The sequence below is a fragment of the Cnephaeus nilssonii genome, assembly GCF_951640355.1.
Source record: "Cnephaeus nilssonii genome assembly, chromosome: 1".
NCBI lineage: Eukaryota > Metazoa > Chordata > Mammalia > Chiroptera > Vespertilionidae > Cnephaeus > Cnephaeus nilssonii.
In genome coordinates this window covers 94,423,790-94,451,512 of record NC_137072.1, presented here as the reverse complement: position 1 = coordinate 94,451,512, position 27,723 = coordinate 94,423,790, and the positions used below count along the sequence as shown (strand labels likewise).

General features: G+C 40.3%; 1 protein-coding gene across 2 annotated transcripts in view; it reads left to right on the top strand.

The window, feature by feature from the left end:
• KLHL5 (kelch like family member 5) overlaps window positions 1-27,723 on the top strand; it is an 84,761-nt gene that overhangs the window by 47,693 nt on the left and 9,345 nt on the right. For both annotated transcript variants that reach the window (XM_079769139.1, XM_079769140.1), the window contains 4 exons: window positions 12,459-12,645; window positions 17,973-18,197; window positions 19,812-19,974; window positions 25,927-26,139. In XM_079769139.1, coding sequence (XP_079625265.1) covers window positions 12,459-12,645; window positions 17,973-18,197; window positions 19,812-19,974; window positions 25,927-26,139 — 788 coding nt within the window. The remainder of the gene's footprint in view (window positions 1-12,458; window positions 12,646-17,972; window positions 18,198-19,811; window positions 19,975-25,926; window positions 26,140-27,723) is intronic.

The following is a 27,723-nucleotide window of genomic DNA, read 5'->3' as shown; positions in this document are numbered from 1 at the left end:
TAATGGCAAATGGCACCAGATGTTAGGTAGACATATTGGTCAATGGAGCAGAATAGAGAGCCCAGAAATAAACCCATGTCTTTATATTCGACTAAGGAGGCAAGAACATAAAGACAGTCTCTTCAATAAATGGTGCTGGGAAAATTGGACAGATACATGCAAAAAAATGAAATTATACCACCTTCTTACACCATACACAAGACTAAACTCAAAATGGATTAAAAACTTAAATATAAGATTCAAAACTATACAAATCCTTGAAGAAAACATAGGCTGTAAAAACTTGGACATTTCTTATGGCAGTGTTTTTTCTGATATATCTCTTCAGGCAAGGAAAACAAAATAAAAAATAAACAAATGGGACTACATCAAGCTAAAAAGTTTTTGTATAGCAAAGAAAACTGTCAACAAAATGAAAGGTCATCCCACTGAATGGGAGAACATATTTCCAATGAAGTATCTTATAAGGGTTTAATATCCAAAATTTACAAAGAATTTACACAACTCAACACCAAAAAACAAACAATCCAATTAAAAATGGCAAAGGACCTGAATGTACACTTCTCCAAAGAGGACATACAGATGACCAATGGACATATGAAAAGATGCTAAACATCACTAATCATCAGAGAAATGCAAATTAAAACCACAATGAAATATCACTTCATGCCTGTCAAAATGACTATCCTATATAATAAAAGCTAAGTGTTTGGTCATCCAGTCATCCGTTCAACCAATCAAAGCGTAATATGCTAATGATATGCTAAGGCCACTCAATCGCTCGCTATGATGTGCACTGATCACCAGGGGGCAGACGCTTCAACCAGTAAGTTAGCTTGCTGGAGTCTGGCCGATCGGGACTGAACAAGATGGGCCAGACATGCCCTGGAGCCCTCCCACGGTCCCTCCATGGCTGGCCAACCTCCTGCATCCCTTTCCAGTCCCAATCGTGCACCAGTGGGGTCCCTCAGCCTGGCCTGCGCCCTCTTGCAATCCAGGACCCCTCAAGGTATGTCGGAGAGCTGGTTTCGGCCTTATCCTGCTCAACGCAGGAGCTGCCCCCTGATGGTCAGTGCGCTCCCATACGGGGAGCATCGCTCAGCCAGAAGCCAGGCTCACAGCTGGCGAGTGCAGCAGCGGTGGTGGGAGCCTCTCCTGCCTCTGCAGCAGCACTAAGGATATCCAACTGCCATGGGGAGCGGGCCTAAGCCAGCAGTCAGACATCCCCCGGGAGCTCCTGGACTGTGAGAGGGCACAGGCTGGGCTGGGGGACCCCCCCCCCCCCGCAAGTGCATGAATGTCGTGCACTGGGCCTCTAGTCATCAATAAAGCAACAGACAAGTGCTGGCAAGGATGGGAAGAAAAAGGAGCCCTAATGCACTCTTGGTTGAAATGCAGACATGTGCAGCCATTGTGGAAAATAGTATGGAGATTCCTCAGAAAGTTAAAAATGGAACTGCCTTATGACCCAACAATTCCACTTCTAGGAATATATCTGAAGAAACCAGAAGCATATCCATTTCAAAAGAATATATGCACCCCTATGTTCATTTCAGCATTACTTATAGTAGCCAAGATCCAGAATCAGCCCAAGTGCCCATTAGTAGATGAGTGGATAAAAAAGCTGTGGTACATTTACACAATAGAAGGAATAACTGTAGAAAAGAAGGAAATCTTACCTTTTGGGACAGCATGGATGGACCTGGAGAGTATTATGCTAAGTGAAATAAGCCAGTCTGATAAAGACAAATACCATATGACTTCACTTGTAGAATCTAATGAACAAAACAAACAAACAAAATAGAAACAGACTCATAGATACAGAAAACAGAGTGACAGCTGTCAGAGGGGAGGGAGGTGGGAGGACTAGGTGAAAAAGCTAAAGGGATTAAACAAAAAAAACAAACCAAAACTCATAGACACAGACAACAATATTGTGCTTACCAGAGGGGAAAGTAAGGTGGGGAGATGTTGAAGAGGGTAAAAGGGGAATAAATGGATAAATAGTGATGGAAAGAGACTCAACTTGGGGTGGTGAACACACAACACAATATACAGATGGTGTATTATAGAATTGTATACCTGAAATCTATGTAATTTCATTAACCAGTGTCACCCCAATAAATTCAATAAAGTTAAACTAATAATAATGGTATGATCATTATCACTATTTTACAATTGAGAGATATCTAGTTGGTGTATTCAAGGCAATTAGTCACAACATATTTACATGTCAAGTTTTCCCTTTTTACAATTTTGACTGGAATTTACAGAAGTTTCCTCTGCATACTTTGCTGCACACTTTGAGGCCTTGAATAGAGAAAAAGGCCTTGAAAATAGAGCAAGAATGAGCTGTTACTGCTCAACGTTTTATTGTTTAAAGTGCCATAAATTTTATCCTGTTTGTATTTATCTTGAGGATTCTGTATTATTTCTAGCTGATATGAGCAAAAGTTGCTGTTTGCTTTCTACCTCACTGAGGCAAAAACCAGTGCTGATGCTTTATAAGAAAGACCTTCCTCTTCAGAGAGAACGTTGTATGGGTTCATAGGAATGAAGTGCATGGATGTGTGAAAATTCAGGAAGAATAACATCATAAAATACTTCTCTCAAAATCAGATTTAAAGAAGAGAGTTATATTTTACTGATACCCAGCATAATTTTTTTCTTATCATTTTTAGATGAGAGAATATATAACCTAAAAAATTATAGTTAGACTTCACAAATAAGTAGCCTGACAATGTACTTCAGTCCTGCCGTTTCAAGAATTTATGGTACTATTTTGCATGACTCTAAGAGACCTTCAGATTTTCTGTTACCCAGGATACTGCTGATAATCATACTCTTAAGATCTTAGATTTGAAAGGCACTTTGAGATCATTTAGTCTAACACCTAAATGAAGTAACAAACCAAAAAAGTAAAACCATATGATCAAAATCACAAAGTGATTGCAGAAAGCCCTGTCCTTTGGCATTGTAGTTTTATTTGGCTTTCTACTTGACTAATATTATAGCACTAATAAGACACTAAGATAGGACTCAAACCCAAGTAAAGTCTGTGGCTTTTCCATTGAACCATTCTGCCTCTTGTACATACCCTGTGTAAAATTGCTGAGAGGAAGAAATAGGTTAAAAAATAAATCTGTGATAGATATACTGGGGTAGGCAAAAGTAGGTTTACAGTTGTGAGCACTCAAAACAATTTATTCTTGTATTATTATTTATTTATTATTGTATTATTATTATGAACCTACTTTTGCCCACCCCTGCATAAACATGGCATTATGAAAATAATCAGAGTAGCCCACCCAGACTGATGGTGGGGAAGCTGGGAGGACTTCCTGAACTGTTAGTCAGTCTGCATCCTGAGTAAGCTACCCAAACAGGGCATGGCAGCCCAGGAGAGAGAGGAGATTGTACCTTGTTATCAAGTCATGAGCAAATATGTCATGTGCTGGATGTTTGAAGATAGCTTGCATAGCTAGAATGCATAAATAAAAGGGCAGTGTTGAGAGATGAGGCTAGAGAGGGAAATGGACCAAATCAAGAAGATTCTCGAGTCATGGATTTTATTCTAAAAGCAATGAGGGAGCACTAAAGGGTTTTTAATAGGAAATAGCATAATTATCATTTCATTTCAGAAAGATCCTATAACTGCATTGTAGAGAATGGATTCAAGAGGTCAAAGTAGAAACCCATTAGGAAGGCCATTGGATTCACACAGGTAAGTATTCTGTGGCAGTGGAAATAGAGAAATTATCAGGCTCAAGAGCTATTTAGGAGGTAAAACTGATACAGCTTAATGTCCAGTTGAATGGTGGGGAGTAAAAAAATAACAGCAGTCCAGAATGATTCTGATTTGTGTAACTAAGTTAATGAAGGTGCTGTCAATTAAGAAAAAGGGTACAGGGTGAAGAGCTGCTTTTGAAGGTGGGAAAGGAAGTGGAAGAATCATGTTCCCAGAGCTTCTCGATACTTTTAATATTCTTAAGATTCTAAGAAATTTTTAAAACTTCCTAAAGAGATTCAAGTTCAAGAAGGAGGAAATTTTGCCCTGGCCAGTGTGACTTAGTTGGTTGAGCATCATCCCATGCCCCAAGAGGACACCAGTTTGATTCCCAGTCAGGGGACACGCCTGGGTTGTGGGCTCCATTCCCCCGTCAGGGCATATACAAGAATCAACCAGTGAATGCATAAATAAGTGGAACAACAAATCCATTTTTTTATCTTACTTTCCCTTCCCCTCTCTCTTTCTAAACTCAGTAAATAAAAAACAATAATAATAATAAAAGATAGGGAAAAGGGGTTGGGGGATGGGTGACAAAGGTGATGGTAGTCAAAAGGTACAAACTTCCAGTTATAAAATAAGTAATTCCTGGGGATATAATATACATCCTATCTAATAAAGAGGTGATATGCAAATTGACCATCACTTCAACACACAAGATGGCCACCCCCATGTGGACACAAGATGGCAGCCACAAGATGGCCAGCAGGGGAGGGCAGTTGGGAGGGACTAGGCCTGCAAGGGAGGGCAGTTCGGGGCAATCAGGCCTGCAGGGGCGGACAGTTGGGGGGGGACCCAGGCCTGCAAGGGAAAGCAGTTAGGGGGGAACAGGCCTGCAGGGGAGGGCAGTTGGGGGCGACAAGGCCTGCAGGGGAGGGCAGTTGGGGGGGACCAGGCCTGCAGGGGAGGGCAGTTGGGGGGACCAGGCCAGCAGGGGAGGGCAGTTGGGGGTGACCAGGCCTGCAGGGGAGGACAGTTGGGAGGGACCAGGCCTGAAAGGGAGGGCAGTTAGGGGCGATCAGGCCTGCAGGGGAGGGCAGTTGGAGGGGACCCAGGCCTGCAGGGGAGGGCAGTTGGGGGGGTCAGGCCTTCAGGGGAGGGCAGTTGGGGGAACCAGGCCAACAGGGGAGGGTTGTTTTGGAGGACCAGGCCTGCAGGGGAGAGCAGTTGGGGGCAACCAGGTCTGCAGGGGAGGACAGTTAGGGGTGACCAGGCCTGCAGGGGAGGGCAGTTAGGGGTGACCAGGCTGGCAGAGGAGGGCAGTTAGGGGCAATCAGGCCAGCAGGGGAGCAGTTAGGCATTGATCAGGCTGGCAGGGGAGTGGTTAGGAGGTAATCAGGCAGGCAGGAGAGCAGTTGGGTGCCAGCAGTCCTGGAATGTGAGAGGAATGTCCGAGATTGGAGAGGGTGCAGGCTGGGCTGAGGGACGCACACACACCCCCGTGCACAAATTTCATGCACCGGGCCTCTAGTAGTTAATAATACTGTAGTGTATATTTGATCATTGCTAAGCGAAGAGCTCTAAAAACTTCTTCTTGTGCCGAAACCGGTTTGGCTCAGTGGATAGAGCGTTGGCCTGTGGACTCAAGGGTCCCAGGTTCGATTCCGGTCAAGGGCATGTACCTTGGTTGCGGGCACATCCCCAGTAGGGGGTGTGCAGGAGGCAGCTGATCGATGTTTCTCTCTCATCGATGTTTCTAGCTCTCTCTCCCTCTCTCTTCCTCTCTGTAAAAAATCAATAAAATATATTTAAAATAAAATAAAAACTTCTTCTTGCAATGGGCATAGACAATAGTGTGGTGATGGCCAGAGGAAAGGGGCAAGGCTGGGTGGAGAGGTCTAAGGCAGGGAGGGAAATGGGGACATCTGTAATAGTGTCAACAATAAAAATAAATAACCAAAAAGTTCTTCTTGCAAGAAAAAAGAAAAGTGTCACTGTAGTGATCATTTTGTAATATATACATATATCAAATCATTATATTCTAAAGCTAATGTGTTATGTCAATTATATCTCAATAAAAAATTTAAAGGATACAAAAGCATGACAATTACTTAAACTGTCCGATATCTATCAAATAACAAATGACTAATGTTTTTAAAAATAGCCATTAGGTCCAGTTACCTTAGAATTTACTTCTGTGAATGGTTTCTTTCTCAATGGGGTTTTACCTTACTAGGTTAATATGAAATGCTCTATTTAGCCTAGCTAGAAGGGGTTCAACTTACATAGAGTAATTTTATTGTAGTATCTCCCAGTAGATCCTTAAAATCATATAGGAAATAATATATATATAATTGTAATTCTCTGCCAAATAATCATTTTAGTGTGACCTTTTCAAAAACTCTTAATAATCCAGAAGACAAGTGCTTGAGGTCATTTTATTTTACCTTTGAAAATATTCCAAATTTTTCTATTTGATCAAATTTTAAAGCATTTAAATACAAATACTAGGGCTTATATACATTATTTAAAAGATATTGACACCTAAATTCTTAATGTCCCCAATGTATAGCCTGTACTGCAAGTATCTTGACTTTCACAAGTCGGTTCTCAATTCCCACTGTTGTTTTTTACTGAAAGTCAAAAATATAAAATGAGTTTGTATTTATCTTTAGCATTCTTTTAATTTGCAAGTTTTTTAAATACCAAAACATTTTTTAAAGCCTGTAGAGTTCATAAATCATTCACATTTTATTTTGGAGGGAGGACAGTTTTCAAGAAATAATCATATGCTGAACAAGTATATGAGTAAAGATAAAAGTTTACAAATTGAAAATATTTCTTCTATTTTATAAATGCTTTCATTTTAATAATTTGCCATGCTTTTATGGCAGAGAAGACACATGGTATTCACCTAAAATACAGAGTGTACCTGAGTCTGTATTTTGTAGTTCTCTCTCAGTGCCTTCTGAAAGATTTTCCAGATCATATCTGGTACCTCCCATTTGATTAATCTGATAACGTGAATTAATAGCTTCATATTTTCTTCTATTACTTTTATCTCTCTACAGAAATATAATTAATCCCTTTGGGAGGAAAAAATATAATTAATCCCATCCTATATAATAAAAGGCTAATACGACCAATCGCTATGACACACACTGACCACCAGAATGCAGGAGCTGCCCCCTGGTGGTCAGTGCACTTCCATGGGGGAGCGCTGCTCAGCCAGAAGCCGGGCTCATGGCTGGCAAGTGCAACAGTGGTGGCGGGAGCCTCTTCTGCCTCCACAGCAGCGCTAAGAATCTCCCACTAATGGCTCAGGCCCGCTCCCCATAGGAAGCGGGCCTAAGCCAGCAGTCGGACATTCCCTGAGGGCTCCTGGACCGCAAAAGGGCACAGGTCAGGCTGAGGGACCTCCTCACCCCCGAGTGCACAAATTTCATGCACTGGGCCTCTAGTCCTATCTAATAAAGAGGGAATATGCTAATTGACCATCACACCCTCACAAAGATGGTGGCACCCACAGCCAATAAGGAGGGAATATGCTAATTGCTTGCCATGCCCTCAAAGATGGCAGTGCCCACAGCCACTAGATGGTGGCGCCCAGTCCCCTCAGCCCAGCTGGGGCAGCAGGTGCGCGGGGCAAGGCCGGGCCCGCCCCCAGGCGGGTCCGGCCACTCCACACACTTGCCTCTGGAGTCCCCCAGTTCCCTCAGCCTCCCAGCCTCCCAGGGCCAGCCCGAGGTGCAGGCAAGCCTCGGATGTCAGCTGCCCAGCCACCCAGGGCTGGCCCGAGGCTCAGGTAACCAGGGCCGCCCGAGGCTTGCGCTGCCGGCAGTGGCAGCAGCAGAGGTGTGATGGGGGCGTCGCCTTCCCCTGATAGCCAGGTCACCTCCTGCCCCTGAAGGTTCCCGGACTGTGAGAGGGGGCAGGCTGGGCTGAGGGACCCCCCTATCCAGTGTATGAATTTTCATGCACCAGGCCTCTAGTTTATTCATAATTTATAGCATGCTAAGAAACATATTTTACTTAAAATTGCAGTAACTATTAAGTCTCTCAAGAATACTTTCTACAATTTTTTTCACATTTATTTTTATTTAGAAAGGACTAAAGTAATTATTTATAACAGAAGTAATATAAACATTAAGATTAATATAAATGAGCCAACTCAGTACATATTCATTAATGGTTTCTGGAGCAAGTATAACTATTTTGTGTGCACAGAAGAAATATGGAATAATTAGTACCAAAATGCATACTCTAACATAGGTCCTGAGATGTCTAACTTTGGCTTTTTGGCCTTTAGTGTGCTGTTCCCTGTTTCCAAATGTCACAAACTTTCTTACAGCAACTTTTGTTAGAAGCTTCCTCTTCTTCCTTTATCAAAATATGAACACATTCTCAACATTATTAGTCATTACAGAAATGCAAAGTAAAACCACATTTCCCACTCACTCAAATGTCTAAAATAAAAGGAGATGGTCACATTTGTTGGTGAGAATGTGAAGAAACAGGAACTCTTATTTATTGCTGATGGGAATATAAAATGATGCAGCCACCTTGGAAAACAGTTTGGCAGTTTCTTAAAACATTAACATAAATTTACCATATGACCCTGCAATTCTACTCTTAGATATCTACTCAAGAGAAATGAAAACATAAATACTTACATGAAGACAATGTTCTTTTTTTAAAAAAATATATTTTTATTGATTTCAGAGAGGAAGGAAGAGGGAGAGAGAGATAGAAACATCCATGATGAGAGATAATCATGGATCGGCTGCCTCCTGCAAGTACCCCACTGGGGATCGAGCCCACAACCTGGGCATGTGCCCTTGACCAGAATCGAACCTGGGACCCTTCAGTTGGCAGGCCGATGCTCTATCCACTGAGCCAAACCAGTTAGGGCGAAGACAATGTTCTTAACAGCTTTGTTCATAATGGCCCAAATCTGGAAACAACCTAAGTGTCCATTAGCTGGTGAACAGATAGACAAAATGTGGCATATCCATACAATGGAATATTATTCAACTATAAAAAGAAATGAAGTACTGATACATGCTATACATGGATGGACCTAAAAAATAAGCTAAATGTTTTAAAAAGCAAGACATAAGAGATCACATATTGTATGATTCTGTTTACATAAGACATCTAAAAAGGCAAATCTATTAAGACAGTTTGGTGCCTGGGACAGGAGATGGGAACAGAGATTAAGAGTAAATAGGCACCAAACCAGTATTATATGAAATGCTGAAGGGTATTCTCTAAGAAGATGAGGAAGAAGAAAAAGGTAAAGATAAAAATTATGAACAACAACGTGACAACGAATACCTATCTATCAAGTGAATCTAAAAATCAAATGAATAAAAAATCTGATGAACAGAACAGACTGGTGAATGTAATAGAATCAGGGGCATGGAAATGGAGCAAACTGACAATTCTTGGGGGGAAGAGGCGGAAAGAGATGGGAGAAAGATCTTATATGCATGTATGCAGTACCCATGGACACGGACAGTGGGGTGGCGAGGGGGTGGGGTGGGAACTGGGTGAAGAGGAGCTATGAGGGGAAAAAAGAGGGACATCTGTAATAATTTGAACAATAAAGATTTTTTTTAAATAATTTAAAAAAGAGTAAATAGGCATGATCTAATTGAGGTGATGAAAATGTTCCTTCCAAAACTGTTTTAAGGTAATGGTTGCACAACTTGGTAAATTTGCTAAAAACCACTGAATTATATACTTGAAATGGTGCATTATGTGATGTGTAAAATACACCTTATCTTATCAAATGCAATCCTATAGGGCAGTGGTTGGCAAACTCATTAGTCAACAGAGCCAAATATCAACAGTACAATGATTGAAATTTCTTTTGAGAGCCGAATTTTTTAAACTTAAACTATATAGGTAGGTACATTGTTATTAACTTAATTAGAGTACTCCTAAGCTGGCCTTTGCTAAAAACTTAAGGGGCCAAAGAGCCTCATGTGGCTCGCGAGCCGCAGTTTGCCGACCACTGCTATAGGGTATCAAAAGGAAGACCAGGAAGGTCTTTTTTGAGGAATACAAGAATTGTTGAGGTTCAGGAAATCTGTTGCGGTAATTATTAATTGCATTAAAAACATAAAGGAGAAAAAGCCATATGATCATATCAATAGATGTGTAAAGGGTATTTGAGGAAAATTTTAGCAATCATTCTTAATATTAAAACTTTAGAAAGGTAGAGAAGAAAACAACCTAGATATACTAGTAATATAAGGTGAGTTACTAAAGGCTATAGCAACTATTATCCTAAATAGTGAGACACTAAAGCAATATCAATTCAAACCAGAAACAAAAATACTCTATATTGTTCAATGTCATTATTCATCAGAGAAATGCAAATTAAAACCACAATGCGATATCACCTTACACCTGTCAGAATGGCTATCATCAATAATTCAGCAAACAGGTGTTGGCCAGGATGTGGTGAAAAGGGAACCGTCCTGCACTGTTGATGGGAATGCAGATTGGTGCAGCCACTGAGGAAAGCATATGGAGTTACCTCAAAACATTAAAAATGAAACAGGCTTCTGGGAATTTATCTGAAGAAACCCAAAACACTGATATGAAAGAATATATGAGTCCTTGTGTTCACTGCAGCATTATTTACAATAGCCAAGATTTGGAAGCAGCTCAAGTGTCTATCAGTAGATGCGTGGATAAAAAGGCTGTGGTACATTAAACACTACTTGGCTGTAAAAAAAAAAAAAAAAGAAGAAGAAGAAGAAGGAGGAGGAAATTGCCAGGCTGGTAGTTCAGTTGGTTGAGTGTCATTCTGTACACCAAAAGGTGGTGGGTTCAGCCCTACCCGGTTTGGCTCAGTGGATAGAGTGTGTGCCTGCGGACTGAAAGGTCCCAGGTTTGATTCCGGTCAAGGGCATGTACCTTAGTTGCAGGTACCTCCCCAGTAGGAGGTGTGCAGGAGGCAGCTGATCAATGTTCCTCTCTCATCGATGTTTCTAACTCTCTATCCCTCTCCCTTCCTCCCTGTAAAAAATCAATAAAATATATATATTTTTTAAAAGGTGGTTGGGTTCAATTCCCAATTAGGGCACAAACTCAGGTTGCAGGTTCAATCTCTGGGTATGTATAGGAGGCAACCATTCGATATTTCTCTCTCCCTTCCTCTCTCTAAAAATCCATAAAAACATATCCTAAAGTGAGGATTAAAAAAAAGAAAGAAAGAAAAGAAAAGAAGGAAATCTTACCCTTTGGACAAGATTATGCTAAGTGAAATAAACCAGTCAGAGAAAGACAAGTACCATATGATTTCATTCATATGTGGCATCTAATGAACTAACAAGCAAAATAGAGACAACTCAAAAATAAAAAGCAGGCTGACAGCTGTGGAGGAGAGAGGGCTGGTGGGGGATGGAGGGATTGAGCAAAAGAGAAAAAAATTCATGGACACAGACAACAGTGTGGTGATTGCTGGGGAAAGGGAAATGGGAGGAAATTAATAAATAAATTTAATGCAGTTTCTATTAGAATTCCAACAGGGTCAGGATGGTGGAGGGGAATTAGATATATTTCTCTCAAGTTTATATGGAAAGACTCAGCAATAGCCAAGAAAACTGTAAAATGAACAGTGAGGGTCGATTTATATCAGGTAATCAGATATACTATAAAAACACTAAAAAATATATGGTATTAGAATGGAAATAGATAAATCATATCAATGGAAAAGAATAAAGAATCAAAAAATAAATCTCATATATCCTGAGACTATTTATGAGAATGTAATATACGACCAAGGTTCAATTCAGTTGGAAATGACAGAGGTTATTTAATAAATGGTGTTCATACAGAACTGGCTAGCCACCTGAAAGAAAATAAAAATATTTTTCAACTCATACTCTGTTTAAAAATTCACTTTTTAAAAGGAAGGGTGTATGCATTTACATAAAACTACATAAGTAAAAAAGTAGGATTCAGTGACTCACAAAGGCTTTTAATTATTTTAGAACCAGTTAGAGTTCTTTGCCTCTTAAGAAGTTGGTAAGTTTGTTTTTGCTGTTGTTTGAAGATTGTTTTGAGAGGACAGATAAATGCAGTTTAATTAGTCAACTTATAATTATTCCTCTTCAGTTAAAATGATTTATAGCTGAAACCGGTTTGGCTCAGTGGATAGAGCGTCGGCCTGCGGACTCAAGGGTCCCAGGTTCGATTCCTGTCAGGGGCATGTACCTTGGTTGCGGGCACATCCCCAGTAGGGGGTGTGCAAGAGGCAGCTGATCGATGTTTCTCTCTCATCAATGTTTCTAACTCTCTATCCCTCTCTCTTCCTCTCTGTAAAAAATCAATAAAATATATTTTAAAAAATAAAATAAAAATAAAAATAAAATGATCTATAATTAAGGAAGTAAAATTATTTATTTTAGAAAATCTGGAAAATATAGGAAAGTCGTGAAAAAAAATACTATTAAAAAAGCACCAGTTTCCCCACTACCCAGAGATAAACACTATTAAGATTTGAGAGCATAACATGTATACCTCACACGTGTGTTTTTTTTTCAATTAAATTTAAAATGTGAATCTTTTAAATGTTGCATTTTTTACTTAAAAATAGGTGTCCAGACTTGGATTTTTTTTAAGTGAGATATTTCCATTTGTGAACTATATGGTTTATTCTTTTACCCTTCCTATTTTCTTATTCATTCAGTTTACATATAACTTTTTTTTCTAGTTCCTTGCAGACATGGAAAATAATGCACTTTTTCGGGATGATATAGAATGTCAGAAACTAATTATGGAAGCAATGAAGTATCATTTATTACCAGAGAGACGACCCATGTTACAAAGTCCTCGGACAAAACCTAGGAAGTCAACTGTTGGTACATTATTTGCCGTTGGAGGAATGGATTCAACAAAAGGTATTAAACAATCTTTTATTTGTGGAAAAATGAATTTTAATTAGTAATAAATATGGCCAAGGATCTCTTTGGGAAAATGGCTGGCTCTAACATTGGGGTAGAAAAAGTACAAGATAAACCTAGAACATCTTGTAGAACGAGAAAGTAAGAAGTGCTCAAAGAATGATGGAGACAGATCAAAGAACAGTTTCTAGGGGTTACCACTGTCCAATCTAGGATAATTTCAGCATCAAAAATATATAATGTAGTTAAAAGATTACAAACTATTAAATCAATAAGTGTTCATGACCACACTGATTCACATAAAGAAGGCTGAAGGGAAAGCTCCTCCTTATAATAGAATGCCAACTAATAAATGTGGAAGCCAAGATGGGATTAGAAAAATCATCACATGGCAACCACAGTAATAACTAATTCAGTCAAAAGTCATCAATGGATGCTGAGACTAGTAGGTGAAAGTTTAAGAACAGGATATTTAGTCTCAAAGGATCTCCCAACCACTTTCTTAGTAGTTACAAAGGGTAAAATAGTCTCTTTACAGTGGACAGACCTGGCACACCGCCTTAACCAAGTAACCAAAGGTCATATTGCCAGTAATGAGACTAACCAGCAGCATGTGCATTTTATAAGATGGGTAGAGAAGAACTCAGCTGCACCTCTGTGGTATTCTTGCAAAAAGTGTATAATTTGAATTTGTTCATAAGGAAAAGACAAACAAATTCATATTGAGGGGCATGCTACAAAATAACTTGTCTGTCCCTAGTATTCCAAAATATCAATGTCAAAAAATACAGAAGAGATTTAGGAATTGTTTCAGATTATGAGAGACTAAGGAGACATGACCCCTATATATACATATAATGCATCATCATCTTGGATTTTCTTTTGCTATAAAGGACATAACTGGGACAAATGACAAAGTCCAAATAAGGTCTGTAGATTAGATAACAGCATTATATAAATGTCAATTTCCAGATTTTGGTGATTGTGTTATGGTTTTGTAAGAGAATTTCTTGTTTTGAGAAAGATATACTGATGTATTTAGAGGTATAGGGGCATCATTTCTGCCATTTACTCTTATTCAGTTCGGGGGGAAAACATACATACATAGAAAGAAAATATAGTAAAACAAACATTTGGGAAATCTGGCACAAGGACATCTGGGAATTCTTTGGATCATCCTTGCAACAGTTGTTATTAACAGTCATAGTGATAGATAAACACCATATATACTGCCTCCCCGGTGCCAGGTATTGTGCTAGGAGCTTTCTCTGTATTATCTTGCAGTACACATTAATCTCTTCCTCTGAATTCTGACCGTCTGCAATCCCCTGACAATACAGTCTCTGACTGGTTACCTCTCTGGTCTCAGCTCATTCTACTTCTTCCCTCCCCCCTTCTGCCCAGTCCCCAGCTAAATGCCAAACATTATCCCATGTCGGGATTACTGCATTAGCTATTCCCTGTCATGGATGCTCTGTGCCTTGATACTGGGGTATCTAGCAGAAATTACTCACTCAGATCTTCTTTCAAATGTCAATTTACCAAAGGGGTCTTTTCTGAGCATTCAGTACAACCTCTTACCCATCACTTTCTAATACTTTGCTTACCACTTTCTATCTCTTTAGTCTGCTTCATGTTTCTTCATAGCAGCTGATACATTTGTTTATGGTCTGTCTACCTCTTCTCCCCAGGTAAGCTCCAGAACAGCAAGGATTTTGTTGTGTTCACTAATACATTCCCAGAGCCTGGAACAGTGCCTTGCACATAAACAGCATCAATAAGTATTTGTCTAATGAATGAAGGTTGTCCTCCGCCACCTCTTGAATTACTTGTATGGCGGCTACCACACTTGATGCATTAGCCATGTCTAAAGGTTTCTCTTCTATGTAACATCTCTAAGGAATACAAAAATATGAGCTCTGATAGAAAGTCTTATGTTGTTATTTAACTTTTAGGTTTATGGAAGCAAAGATCGATATAGATACAAATATATAGGTATTATTCCATATAACATATAGCAAAGTGCTATATATGTACAGATGCTTAAGTTCTAAATAGAGGCTTGATGGCAACATAGTATAGAAATACATAAAGTAAGATAACTGATTAGAGTTATAGTATAAGTATTTGAAAATTTTTGTAGAGCTCTACAGTCCACATAATCAGTCTTCAAATACTGAGTATTAAATATCTACTATGCCCCAGTTGGTTTTTTTCAATGGATAGAGCATCGGCCTGCAGACTGAAGGTTCCTGGGTTCAATTCCAGTCAAGGACACATGCCTGGGTTGTGGACTCAGTCCCCAGTGTGGGGCGTGCAAGAGGCAGCCAATCAATGATTCTCTCTCATCATTGATGTTTTTATCTCTCTCTCCCTTCCCTTCCTCTCTGAAATCAATAAAAATATACTAAAAAAAAGTGTATATGTATATATATTCCTAGCACTGCTTGTTCCCCTCCATCTTTCCCTCTCTTTTTCAAGCCTTTACCTGTTATCTCTTTATTAATTACTAATGGCCCGGTGCACGAAATTTGTGCACGGAGGGTGGGGGTGTTCCTCAGCCTAGCCTGCACCCTCTCCAATCTAGGACCCCTCAAAGGATGTCCTACTGCCGGTTTACAGAGATCGGGCCTAAACCAGCAGTCGGATATCCCTCTCACTATCCGGGACTGCTGGCTCCAGCCGCTCACCTGCCTGATTGCCCCTAACCACTCTGCCTGCTGGCCTGCTCGCCCCCAAATGCCCCCCGCCAGCCAGATCACCCCCAACTGCCCCCCATGCCAGCCTGCTCACCCCCAACTGCCCCCACTGCTGGCCTGCTCGCCCCCACCCTCCCTCCCCACTAGCCTGCTCACCCCCAACTGCCCCCCTGCTGGCCTGCTCACTCCAAACTTCCCCCCCCTGCTATCCTGATCACCTCCAACTGACCCCCACTGATGGCCTGCTCACCCCCAACTGGCCCCCCTGCTGGTCTGCTTACCCCCAACAGCCCCTACCATCCCATCCTGGCCTGATCACCAACCTGGCAACCCAAGGTCCCAGCCCCTCCTTTTTTCCTTTTTCTTTTTTTTTAAGCGCCTCCTTGAGCGGAGGCCAGGGCCAGCTGGAAGCAAGTATCTAGGCTTTATTTACCTTCTATAATTGAAACTTTGTAGCCTTGAGTGGAGGCCAGGGCGGGAAGCTTGGCTTCCTCCATCGCCGGGGGCAACCCAAGCCTTCCCCTCAGCTCCAGCTCTGTGGGAATGGTTCTAAATAGCCACTAGGAAAATGTTATATTTGTGCCTATTTTTAAAAGTTAATTCTTCCATATAAATTAGGGAAGTTCTAAACTTTTATGTAGAATTTTGCAGTTGTTGGGATTTTCTTATGCTTTGAGATATATATATTTAAGATATATGTTTCAGATAGTGTTTTAAGACTTTATGTAAGATTATGTTTGATATTAGCAAAAGAATTTTTGTTACCAACTTATAAGACTATGATACTGGTTAATGAACTAGATATAAAAAATAAGTTAAAAATCAAAATGAAATAAATATTTCTTAAATCCATTAGCAGGAAAATACATTAACGAAGGAATAGTTTTAAGATCAAATTTAAAGTGGTGCATCAATTATACCGTTACATAAAATAATCTGAGTGTATGAGTAAAATCTCCTTATAGCTAAAAATTACAAAGAAAGACTATTCAGCCCTAGTCAGTTTGGCTCAGTGGATAGAGCATCAGCCTGCGGTCTGAAGGGTCCTGGGTTTGATTGCGGTCAAGGGCATGTACCTCAGTTGCAGGCTTTCCCTGGTCCAGGCCCTGGTTCAGGGCACGTGCAGGAGGCAACCAATCGATGTGTTTCTCTCACATTGATATTTCTCTCTGTCCCTCTCTCTTTCACTCTCTTTAAAAATTAATGGGAAAATATCCTCAGTTGAAGATTTAAAAAAAAAGACTATTCAAATTCAAAAGTATTTTTGAACAGCTACTATGTATAAGGGAGTCTACTTTATGGCTCTGTGAAAATATAGAGATGGAAAAAGACTTGGTATTTATTTAAAATAACCTAAAATTTTTATAGAGTGAATAAAAAATAATGAAAACTATAATAATGAGAAACTTTGATAACATATGTAATAAAACTATTTCTAAATTTTAGGAGATTATCAATAATATTGGTGCTCTGATGATCTAATTGCAATAAATTTGTTAGGATAAATGTTTGTCCTGACTGGTATCCTATAAGAATGGCACTGATTGCATGTTATATTAAAAGCTTAGAAGAGGGAACTAAAGTAGACACTAACTAAACTTTGTACCTGAGGGGTGGGCTTTTTTACCCCTTTTTTAGAGGGGTGGGCTTTTTTCCCCCTTAACTCCACTGGTCTCACTTCATAAATAGAACATGAATTCTTTGACTCCTCCAATTCTTACACAAATGTAGACACCCATCAGATAGTTACTTCCTAAACTTCTCACACTCGGTTCCCAAAGCACATGACCCATACTTTCGCTCTTGTCCTCCCTGGTTGCAATAGAATGTGTGTCCTCTCGCTCCCCCTGTGAAACCAGCCCCTCACTTGTGCTCTGATATTACCCTTTCCTGCCTCTCAGGATCCCGTAATCTCCTGTATCTTCAGCTTCGCTCCTTATAACTACATCCTTCCCATTACCTTTTAAACAAACTCAGGTTTTTCCAATTTTAAAAGCAAAGCAAGACAAAACCTCCTTCAACCCATCTCGTAATTTCTATCTTTCTCTCCTCCCCTTTATAGCCAAACGTCTCCGAAGAATCATCTGTGTTCACTGTCTCCATTTCCTCACCTCCCAATCCTCTTAACCACTCAAACAAAGGACTCTCCTTAAAGTCACCAGTAATACTGTTTAGTTTTCATCTTACTTGGCCCTCTCAGTAGCATTTGATACTGTTCATAGTCCTCCCTGCTATAAACTTTTTTCCCTTTGACTTCCATGACACTAAACTACCCTGGTTTTCCTCCCACTTCTAGCTAATGCTTCTCAGCCTTCTTTGACAAATAACTTTCTTTTACTTGATCTTTTAATACCAGAGCATAATATATGCCCTGGAGAATAAATAGTAGGAGGTGTATGCCCTGGAGAATATAGTAGGAGATGTATGCCCTAGTGTATGCCCTGGAGAATATTAGCAGACAGGTCAGAGATATAAGCAGGGATCAGATCATGCAGGTGCTTACTGGAATATAATAAAAGTATTATTGTCAATGCTAATAAATTTATACTTTTATCTGTATAATGTCATAAAATACTCAATCATGGTGAAATTTTTACTTACACAATTTTATGTATTACCATGAAGGAGCAACAAGCATTGAAAAGTATGATCTCCGCACCAATATGTGGACTCCTGTAGCAAATATGAACGGGAGGAGACTGCAGTTTGGTGTTGCCGTGTTAGATGACAAACTGTATGTGGTTGGAGGAAGAGATGGACTGAAGACTTTGAATACTGTAGAATGCTACAACCCCAAAACAAAGACTTGGAGTGTGATGCCTCCTATGTCCACACATAGGCACGGCCTTGGTGAGTATCACTGCAGGTTTGTTCCTAAGTAGGATTAGGCCTCCACAGCATGTTTACATTCTGTACCAGGCAGAGCAAGACCAGTGTGGCAGCTGCAGAGTCAGAAGAGATTGCCAAGCATTTCTTCACATGCTCTCTCTCATCTGAGGAGCAGGAGCAGAGAAAACAAGCATGTGCATAAATGTACATGTGCAACTAATACAAATAAAAGCATGAATATTTTAGTGTAGCATGATGGGCTGATGAGCCACTTTTGACATGTGTATTTTGTGTTGACAATTAGTATTATCTAACCTAATTGAAATGCTTATTTAAACATCTTTAGCATTATTGTGTTTTATTTATTAAGCACAAATGAGTAAAACCCAGAAAAATTTAAAGAGGCACAGAGAAGGCAATGATAGAGACTTTTTACTTTTCATTCAATAATTCACTGTTGGTCCTCAAAATACTGCCTCTAAAACTTTTTTAAATATATTTTTAGATATTTATTTAGTTATTTTTGTTAATCCTCATCCGAGGATATTTTTCCATTGATTTTTAGGTAGAGTGGAAGAGAGAGGGAAAGACAGAGAGAAAAAACATTGATTGGTTGCCTCCTGCCCACGCCTTGACCAGGGCCCGGGCCTGGGCAGAGCCTGCAACCAAGGTATGTGCCCTGGACCAGAATCAAACCCAGGAAGGACCCTTTGGTCCGCAGGCTGACGCTCTACCCACTGAGCCACGGGTGCTCTAAAACTTTTAAGACCAGAGCTATAGTGCTGTTTCTCCCCCTCACTCACCCACCTGTCTACCAAGAAGAGCTGTGAGTAACCCAGATGTCTACATCATAAATTTTTGCCTAGTTAAATTTGCATGTTTAAGATTCATTGTACTTACATTTCAATTAAAACGTGACGGGACCGGGTGAGGCCGCACGCACCTGGGTCCAGGTGAGGCCATGCGCCCCTGGGTCCGGGTGAGGCCACACGCCCCGGGGCCCGGGTGATGCTGGGTCCCAGGTCCGGGTGAGGCTGCGCGCCCCTGAGTCCAGGTGAAGCCGCGCCCCTGGGTCCGGGCGAGACCAAACCAGAGGGAGTCAGACCTGCATTACCACCATTTGTCCACCATCCAGAGCTGAAAAGTCAGTGCCGACATGTACACATAAGGAACTGGTGGACACTGAAATTGGGTCTCAAAAGAACTGTTGCTCCAGAAAGAAACTTACTACAGACTGATTCATTTGCCTGTCAGCATAACTATTATTGCTCGTCTCACATTCGGTTCTTATAAGTATATTTCTAGTAACACATGATCTCACTCATCTAGGGGAAATGATGAACAACATAGACTGATGAACAAGAACAGACCCAGAAACAAGGAGGCATCGATCGGACTGTCGGGCCTCAGAGGGAGGGTAGGGGAGGGTGGAGGTAGGGGGGAGAGATCAACCAAAGAACTTGTGTGCATGCATACGAGCCTAACCAATGGTTAAGGACAACAGGGGGGTGGGGGCATCCGTGGGGAGGGGTGTGGGATGGGAATGGGGGGATGAGGACAAATATGTGACACCTTAATCAATAAAGAAATAAAAAAAATAAAAAAAGTGATTTTTAAGCCATTCTTGTCTTGTAGGTGTGGCTGTATTGGAAGGTCCCATGTATGCAGTTGGAGGGCATGACGGCTGGAGCTATCTGAATACGGTGGAAAGATGGGACCCTCAGGCGCGCCAGTGGAATTTTGTTGCCACTATGTCCACTCCCAGGAGCACAGTAGGAGTGGCAGTACTAAGTGGCAAGTAAGAAAATATTTAAAGTTCTCTTTAAAACAATAAACTAAATTTATTAAGCTAGTAGAGGCCCGGTGCATGAAATTTGTGTGCTCAGGGGGGGTCCCTCAGCCTGGCCTGCACCCTCCGGCAGTCCACAGCCCTCGGGGATGTCCAACTGCTGCAGAGGTGGGAGAGGCTCCCGCCACCGCCACTGCGCTCACCCTGTGGGAGCGTACTGACCACCAGGGGGCAGCTCCTGCATTGAGCATCTGCCCTCTGGTGGTCAGTGCACATCATAGCGACTGATTGTTCTACTGGTTGGTTAATTTGCATATTAGCCTTTTATTATATAGTACTAGAGGCCCGGTGCACAAAATTTGTGCACAGAGGGGGGTTGTCCCTCAGCCCAGCCTGTACCCTCTCCAATCTGGGACCCCTCGAGGGATGTCCAACTGCCCGTTTAGGCCCGATCCCAGTGGGATCGGGCCTAAACGGGCAGTCGGACATTCCTCTCACAATCCAGGACTGCTGGCTCCCAACTGCTTGCCTGCCTGCCTTCCTGATTGCCCCTAACCGCTTCTGCCTGCCAGCCTGATCACCCCCTAACCACTCCACTGCCAACCTGTTTGCCCCCAACTTCCCTCCTCTGCCGGCCTGGTCACTCCTAACTGCCCTCTCGTGCAGGGTTGATCACCTCCAACTGCCCTCCTTGCAGGCCTGGTCCTTCTCAACTGCCCTCCCTTGCAGGCCGGGTGTCTCCCAACTGCCCTCTCCTGCTGGCCATCTTGTGGTGGCCATCTTGTGTCCACATGGGGGCAGGATCTTTGACCACATGGGGGCAGCTATATTGTGTGTTGCAGTGATGATCAATCTGCATATTACTCTTTTATTAGATAGGATAGAGGCCTGGTGCAGGGGTGGGGGCCAGCTGGTTTGCCCTGAAGGGTGTCCCTGATCAGGGTGGGGTTCCCTTGGGGCTTGGGGTGGCCTGAGCGAGGGGCCTGTGGTGGTTTGCAGGCTGGTCACGCCCCCTGGCAACCCAAGCAGAGGCCCTGGTATCTGGAATTTATTTTCCTTCTACAATTGAAACTTTGTAGCCTGGAGCAGAGCCAAGCCTGGGGCTCCCTCCGCGGCCAGCAGCCATTTCTGTGGCAGTTAATTCACCTTCTATAATTGAAACTTTGTAGCCTTAAGCAGGTGGGCCCGGCCAGGGTGTGCGGAAAGCTTTGCTTCCCCTGTTGCCGCCGGCAACCCTGGCCTGCTCTCTCAAGCTCCATTCTGCCGCCATTTCTGTTTGAATTTGTTTACCTTCTATAATTGAAACTTTGTAGCTTGAGTGGAGGCTCAGGCCTGGCAAGGGCAGGCGGAAAGCTTGGCTTCCTCTGTTACCTAGGAAACCTTGCTCTCTGTGGCTGTAGCCATCTTGGTTGGGTTAATTTGCATACTCGCTCTGATTGGATGGTGGGTGTGGCTTGTGGGTGTGCCGGAGGTATGGTCAATTTGCATATTTGTCTATTATTATGTAGAATATCATGTCCAACTTAAGAATATATATAAGTAAATCACAAAAGGGAAATACTTTGAGTGATATAAACACATTATTTAAATAATCTCTTTTATAAGAGTTCTGATATAAATATTTCAACAGTAAGTAGAAGTGTGCAGCCTTAGTGAAGAAAGTCCTGCTACCATTTAGATGCAGTAGTGCTTCACTCACCCCAAGAACAGTGTGTGCTCATTCATAAACCAGTGTTTTTCTAAGCTTGCTTTAACAAAGTTGCAATGTTTTAACTATTTTTTAATATATTTTTTATTAATTTTAGAGAGAAAGGGAGAGGAAGAGAGAGAAACATCAATGATGAGAGAGAATAATTGATCAGCTGCTTCCTGCACATGTCCTACCAGGGATCAAGTCGGCAACCTGGGCATATGCCCTGATGGGGAATCGAACCATGATCTCATGGTTCATAGGTCCACACTCAACCACTGAGCCACTCTGTCTGGGCTGTTTTAACTATTTTGTTGGTGTCCATCTTCAGTATATATTCAGAATCTGAAAAAATAGAAACTATGTTTTTAGTTTTCAAAAAAGGTATGCAGTTGATTGAAAAAATAAATTATGCATCTTTACTCTACCACTCCTTTGTGATTTAGAACAAATCAGACAAGTCAGTCAGAAAAAGTTAAGAACCATATGATTTCACTCATATCTATAATAATAAAAGTGTAATATGCTAATTAGACCAGACGGGTGCCTGCCAGCGGCCAGAGAGAAGCCCGGGTCCCGGGTGCCTGCGGGAAGCCAGTGCCAGCAGCCGGGGGAAGGAAGGCCTACTCTTGCACGAATTTCATGCATCGGGCCTTTAGTGTGGGATATAAAACTGAAACTCATGAACACAAACAGCAGTGTGGTGGCTGCCAGAGGAAAGGAGGTGGGGAGAGAAGGGGGTCCTAATATAAGGTGACAGGAAAAGATTTGACATTAGGTGGTGGGCACACAGTGCAATATACAGATCTTGTAGCATAGAAACCCACCCCTGAAACCTATATGTTCACGCTGACCAATGTCACCCAGTAAATTTAATAAAAAATAAAAAATTGGTAGGCTGGAGGGATCAGTGGGGGAGAAAACGGGAACATATATAATACTTTCAAAAATAAAGATTTTTTTAACATAAAATAAAAATAATTTTAAAACAAAAGAACAAATCATTTCTCCATGCCTCAATTTTTGTTTGCATTTTAATTTCTTTATTGATTAAGGTTTAATCTATAAAATGAAAAAGCTGGATAAACTACTGTTTTGTTATTTTAATTTATTTTGCAATGCTTCCTAATGCAAAATATAGTTGTTTCTTTAGGAAAGAGCTGTTTCAATGTCTTACGAGTTTCACTCTGTGAAAAATTTCAAAGTGTTAAATTTTCCATTCTACCATGTTTGATGGAAAGAAGCTTTATTTAGACTTTTAGTTGCTTGGTTACTTTTAAGCCACTGACTGACAAATATTTTTGATAGTAGAATCTCTTTCAAATGAAATCTTATTAAAACCTCATTACTTAAGACAAATGGAGGTTCAAATTTACTCTAAGCTTATTTTAAATGTATTATAAGCTCAAGTTTATAGTATTTATTTATTATAAATTTTAGTGTAGAAGACTAAAAGGCTGTTTAAAGAACACCCAGATTGTTTTGTTTTGGTAGTCCAAATGAAGAAAATCCTGATTCAAAAATAAGCTGAAAATAGTAACAGTTATTTTAACTACTAGAGCCATTTAATTGGAATCTCAGGAAACTTCAGTTAGATTTTTTCTAAGTTTAATCTCAAACAGTATCTACCAACCATTGACATTCTTTTTTAAAATTATTTTTATTGATTTGAAAGAGAGGGAGAAAGAGAGAGAGTTGCTTCTTGTATATGCCCTACCCATCCAGGGTCAACCATCGGCATTCTTGATCATAATTTTTAAAGTTAGTGAAGACCTAATTTTAAAAGTCAGGAAAGGCCTAAATCTTACATTTAAAAATATTTAGTATAAGACTGTCACAATTTGACATACTATTTTTTTTTATTGTAATAGATACTGTCATGGGAAAGAAAGATGAGTTCTGAATCTTGCACTTAATTAAGCCAGGTGATATTTTTGAAAATTAAAACTATTTTTTTAAACTTAAATTTTAAATGAACCATTTTGGGGACACCCTCAAGTCCTCCACAGAATCCTATTCTTAGAATACAGTTTGAAGACCATTGCTTGAGAGAATGATTCTTCACAAAGCGTTACCAATACAACTTAGCCCTTAATATTAGCATAGTATAAATGTTGTTTGTACATTTAATGTTTCCTAAAAACATCATTTTCTAAAAGAATGCAAATAGAGACAGAATTCATTATCCTCTCAAACATGTATACCATATTTACCATATGTAAAATACTGTTCAAAGTAATTTTAAAATGATCATTAATAATCTTCTGAGGCAGGGCTTCTAAATTTTACGGATGATGAAATTAGGCAGGTGGAAGTTAAATAACTTGTCCACAATCACAACCGGTAGTGATGAGTGGCAGAACCAGGATTCAAACCCAGAGAGTCTGGCCTCAGAGTTCACTACAGCCCTTTTCACAGTGAAGGTCCATGAATTCATTGTGCAGAGGGTAAGGTGCCTTGAAGCCTCTTGTACTGTGTGTGTGTGTGTGTGTGTGTGTGTGTGTGTGTGTGTGTGTTTATGTGTGTATACATGTATTTTTAATTGTTGATATTTTCTACTTACTGATGTCTTCTAATATTCTGTGATAAATATTTAGATAATTATTCTATCAACTACTGGTTAAAGATTAGAATAGTTTAATATTAAGAACAGTGACACGCCCTAACCGGTTTGGCTCAGTGGATAGAGCGTCGGCCTTCGGACTGAAGGGTCCCAGGTTCGATTCCGGTCAAGGGCATGTACCTTGGTTGCGGGCACATCCCCAGTAGGGGGTGTGCAGGAGGCAGCTGATTGATGTGTCTCTCTCATCAATGTTTCTAACTCTCTATCCCTCTCCCTTCCTCTCTGTAAAAAAATCAATAAAATATATTAAAAAAAAAAAAAGAACAGTGACACACAAAAAAAGTAGTACTTCACAGATTACAAATTTTAACAGATTAAATTTTCAAATAACTTGAAATTTCCGTATTATAATATAGCTTAAACTTACAACTTATAACAATTACTACAACCTTATGTTGCTGTTTAAAATAGGATCATTTTATTTAAAACTAGATTGAGTGACATAGTGAACTTTAAATTATGGATTAAAATTATGAAATCTGTCTTTAAAATATGTGTATTATTCAAATGTAAATACTTAGAATTTTAATGGGCAGAAACTTGGTACAGTTCAAATATTATTTCTTGAAAATAAAAATATAGTTAAATGTTTACTAAGGCCTCTATAAGTTAAAAATGCATGACCTTTAATAGTAGCAATGAACTGAATTTATTACTCTTCTTTTGTTTTTAATCCTCACCCAAGGCTATGTTTTTATTGATTTGAGAGAGAAAGGAAGGTAGGGGGAGAGAGACAGAGAAACATAGATGTGAGAGAGAAACATGGATTGGTTGCCTCATACATGCCCCGACTAGTGATCAATCCTGCAAACTTTTGGTGAATGGGATGATGCTCCAACCAACTGAGCCATCTGGTCAGGGCATGAATTTATTACTCTTTCTTTAAAAAACCAATAGAAAAATATCTATGAAGAACTACAAGTAAATAATAAGTACAAGAAGAGTTTGTGCCTAATAAAAATATTAAAATGTTCAAATATTTAAAACATTTGAGCCCTACCCGGTTTGGCTCAGTGGATAGAGCATCGGCCTGTGGACTGAAGGGTCCCAGGTTCGATTCCGGTCAAGGGCACATACCCGGGGTTGCGGGCTCGATCCCCAGTGGGGTCGTGCAGGAGGCAGCCAATCAATGACTCTCTGTCATCATTGATGTTTCTATCTCTCTCACCCTCTTCCTTCCTCTCTGAAATCAATAAAAGTATATTTTAAAAATAAATAAAACATTTGATACATATTTAGAGTAAAAGACTTTCAAATTAGTACTGTATCTTAATTGAAAATGAATTAAAGTTGACCAAGGCAGCATTTATATACCATATTTTCTATATTCTAAGACACATTTTAACGTCTCCAAAAATGCAGTGCATCTTACAGCCAAGGCCAGCAAGATGGCAGCTGTGAAACAGTTGTCATTGCTTTCACGTGAGTTTGGTGTTCTTTTATATGTATACTTAGTGATATCTGATATATCCAGATATATACATATGTCATTTAATTGGTAACATATCATGTTTCTAATGGAACATAAATTGACAGTGTGTCTTATATTCAGTGGCACCTTAAGTTAATAGAAATACCATAAGACTAACCTCTCTGACTTCAGTGTAGCACTGTTTCTTACTTATCATCCTGTTTGTTCTTTTTACAGACTTTATGCAGTTGGTGGTCGGGATGGAAGTTCTTGTCTCAAGTCAGTAGAATGTTTTGATCCTCATACTAATAAGTGGACACTCTGTGCACAAATGTCTAAAAGGAGAGGGGGAGTAGGCGTAACCACCTGGAATGGATTGCTGTATGCTATCGGAGGGCACGATGCTCCCGCTTCCAACTTGACCTCCAGACTCTCAGACTGTGTGGAGAGGTAATTTCTTGTGCAGGAAAACTAGGAATAAAAAAGAATGCTTTATGCCTCAGACACTTTCAGAAAAATTAACAATTCTTTATTGAGCATCCACCACATGCAGTTTTCCTTAGGAGCTTTGTAAATATTGGGTTGTCTGCTCTGCCATCTCTCAGTCTGCATCCTAACCGCCTCCTCAGATTCTTGTCTTATAACTGCCTGCTTCAACTTTACCTTAGAATTGATTATATAATTTATTAATTGAATCGTAGGAAAAACGTTTGTTGTATACCATTTTGTACTAGACACTGTAACTAATAAAAAAAGAAAAGGAGCTCAGTGAATTTCAGAGATAATTAATTAGGGGCTAGAGCAGTAGTTCCCAACTTGGGGCACATGCCCTAGAGGGGAGCAATTTGATTTTTAAGGGGTTCAATTCAAGAATAAGTTATTAACAGTTAATTTTTTGCATTTCTTATGGTTCTCGGGGCCTCATATACAGTATATAAATATATATTGTGACATATTTATGCATTTCAGTTCTCTGTTATATGTTTTGAAACTTTATTTGCTATTTTTTCATATCACTTCATATTATTGTTTTTTAACAATTTTTTAGTGATTTCTTCCTCAGTACTTTAACTGTCCTTTTGTTCTTTTATTTTTCTCTTTCATGGATGCCATGTTCTTTGGAAGCTTGTTTAGACCAAGTTAATGGCCTTTAGGCTTCCTCCACATGAATAAGAGTTCACTTTTTGAATAATAAGAATTATATGTCACGGGGTGGGCCGGGGGGTGGGGCATCAGGATTTTAGAGATGCTTAGGTTGGGCATGGCCAACAAAAGGTTGGGAACCACTGGGCTAGAGGCTAATTAAGAAGTGAAAAGGAATGGGGTATTTCTAGCACATTTTGATATAAAATAAAATACTATATAATAATAAAAGGCTCATGAGGCGTAGAAGCTTTAACAAGTCATCCAAACTGGCCTCATGAAACTCAAGTGTGGGGCCAGGTGAAGAGCCTACCATCAGTGGAGGATTTGGACAGTAGTTCAGGCCCCATCTGTTATGTTCAGTCGACTTCAAGGAATGGAGCAATTGAGTGGGTTTGGGAGGTAGAGTCAACAGGAGCATGTATGAGCACTCCAGTGCAGAGAGGTATACGACTCATTCAGAAACTGAAAGGCAACTACTGTAGCTGGAGAACAGAGTGATGCAGAGAGTGGCAGGAGAGAAGGGAGAGTGGAGTGGAGGTAGGGGCAGGTCATGTAAAGTATTGAGGCCTTTTTAATAATTTTGGATCTTTAAAGAGAAATGGGAAGTTAACACATATGTGCATGTTACTTAGTAAATTATAAATAACTAAATGAAGAATAAAACGTGAAATGTAGGTTTGTTGGTGACAATGATTGTTTTCTGTGAAATAATAAGCGGAGTTGGCTGGTGTTTTTCTTGAGAAAGCAGGAATGTTATGCCTGCATTTCACCTGTATTGGGGAGAGACTAATTCAGACTACCCGTGTTGCATGTTATAATTTAGGAGAGGAATGTGGAAGTTTTTATACACTTTGCTCCATAAATTACCACAGGCTCAATGTTGTATTG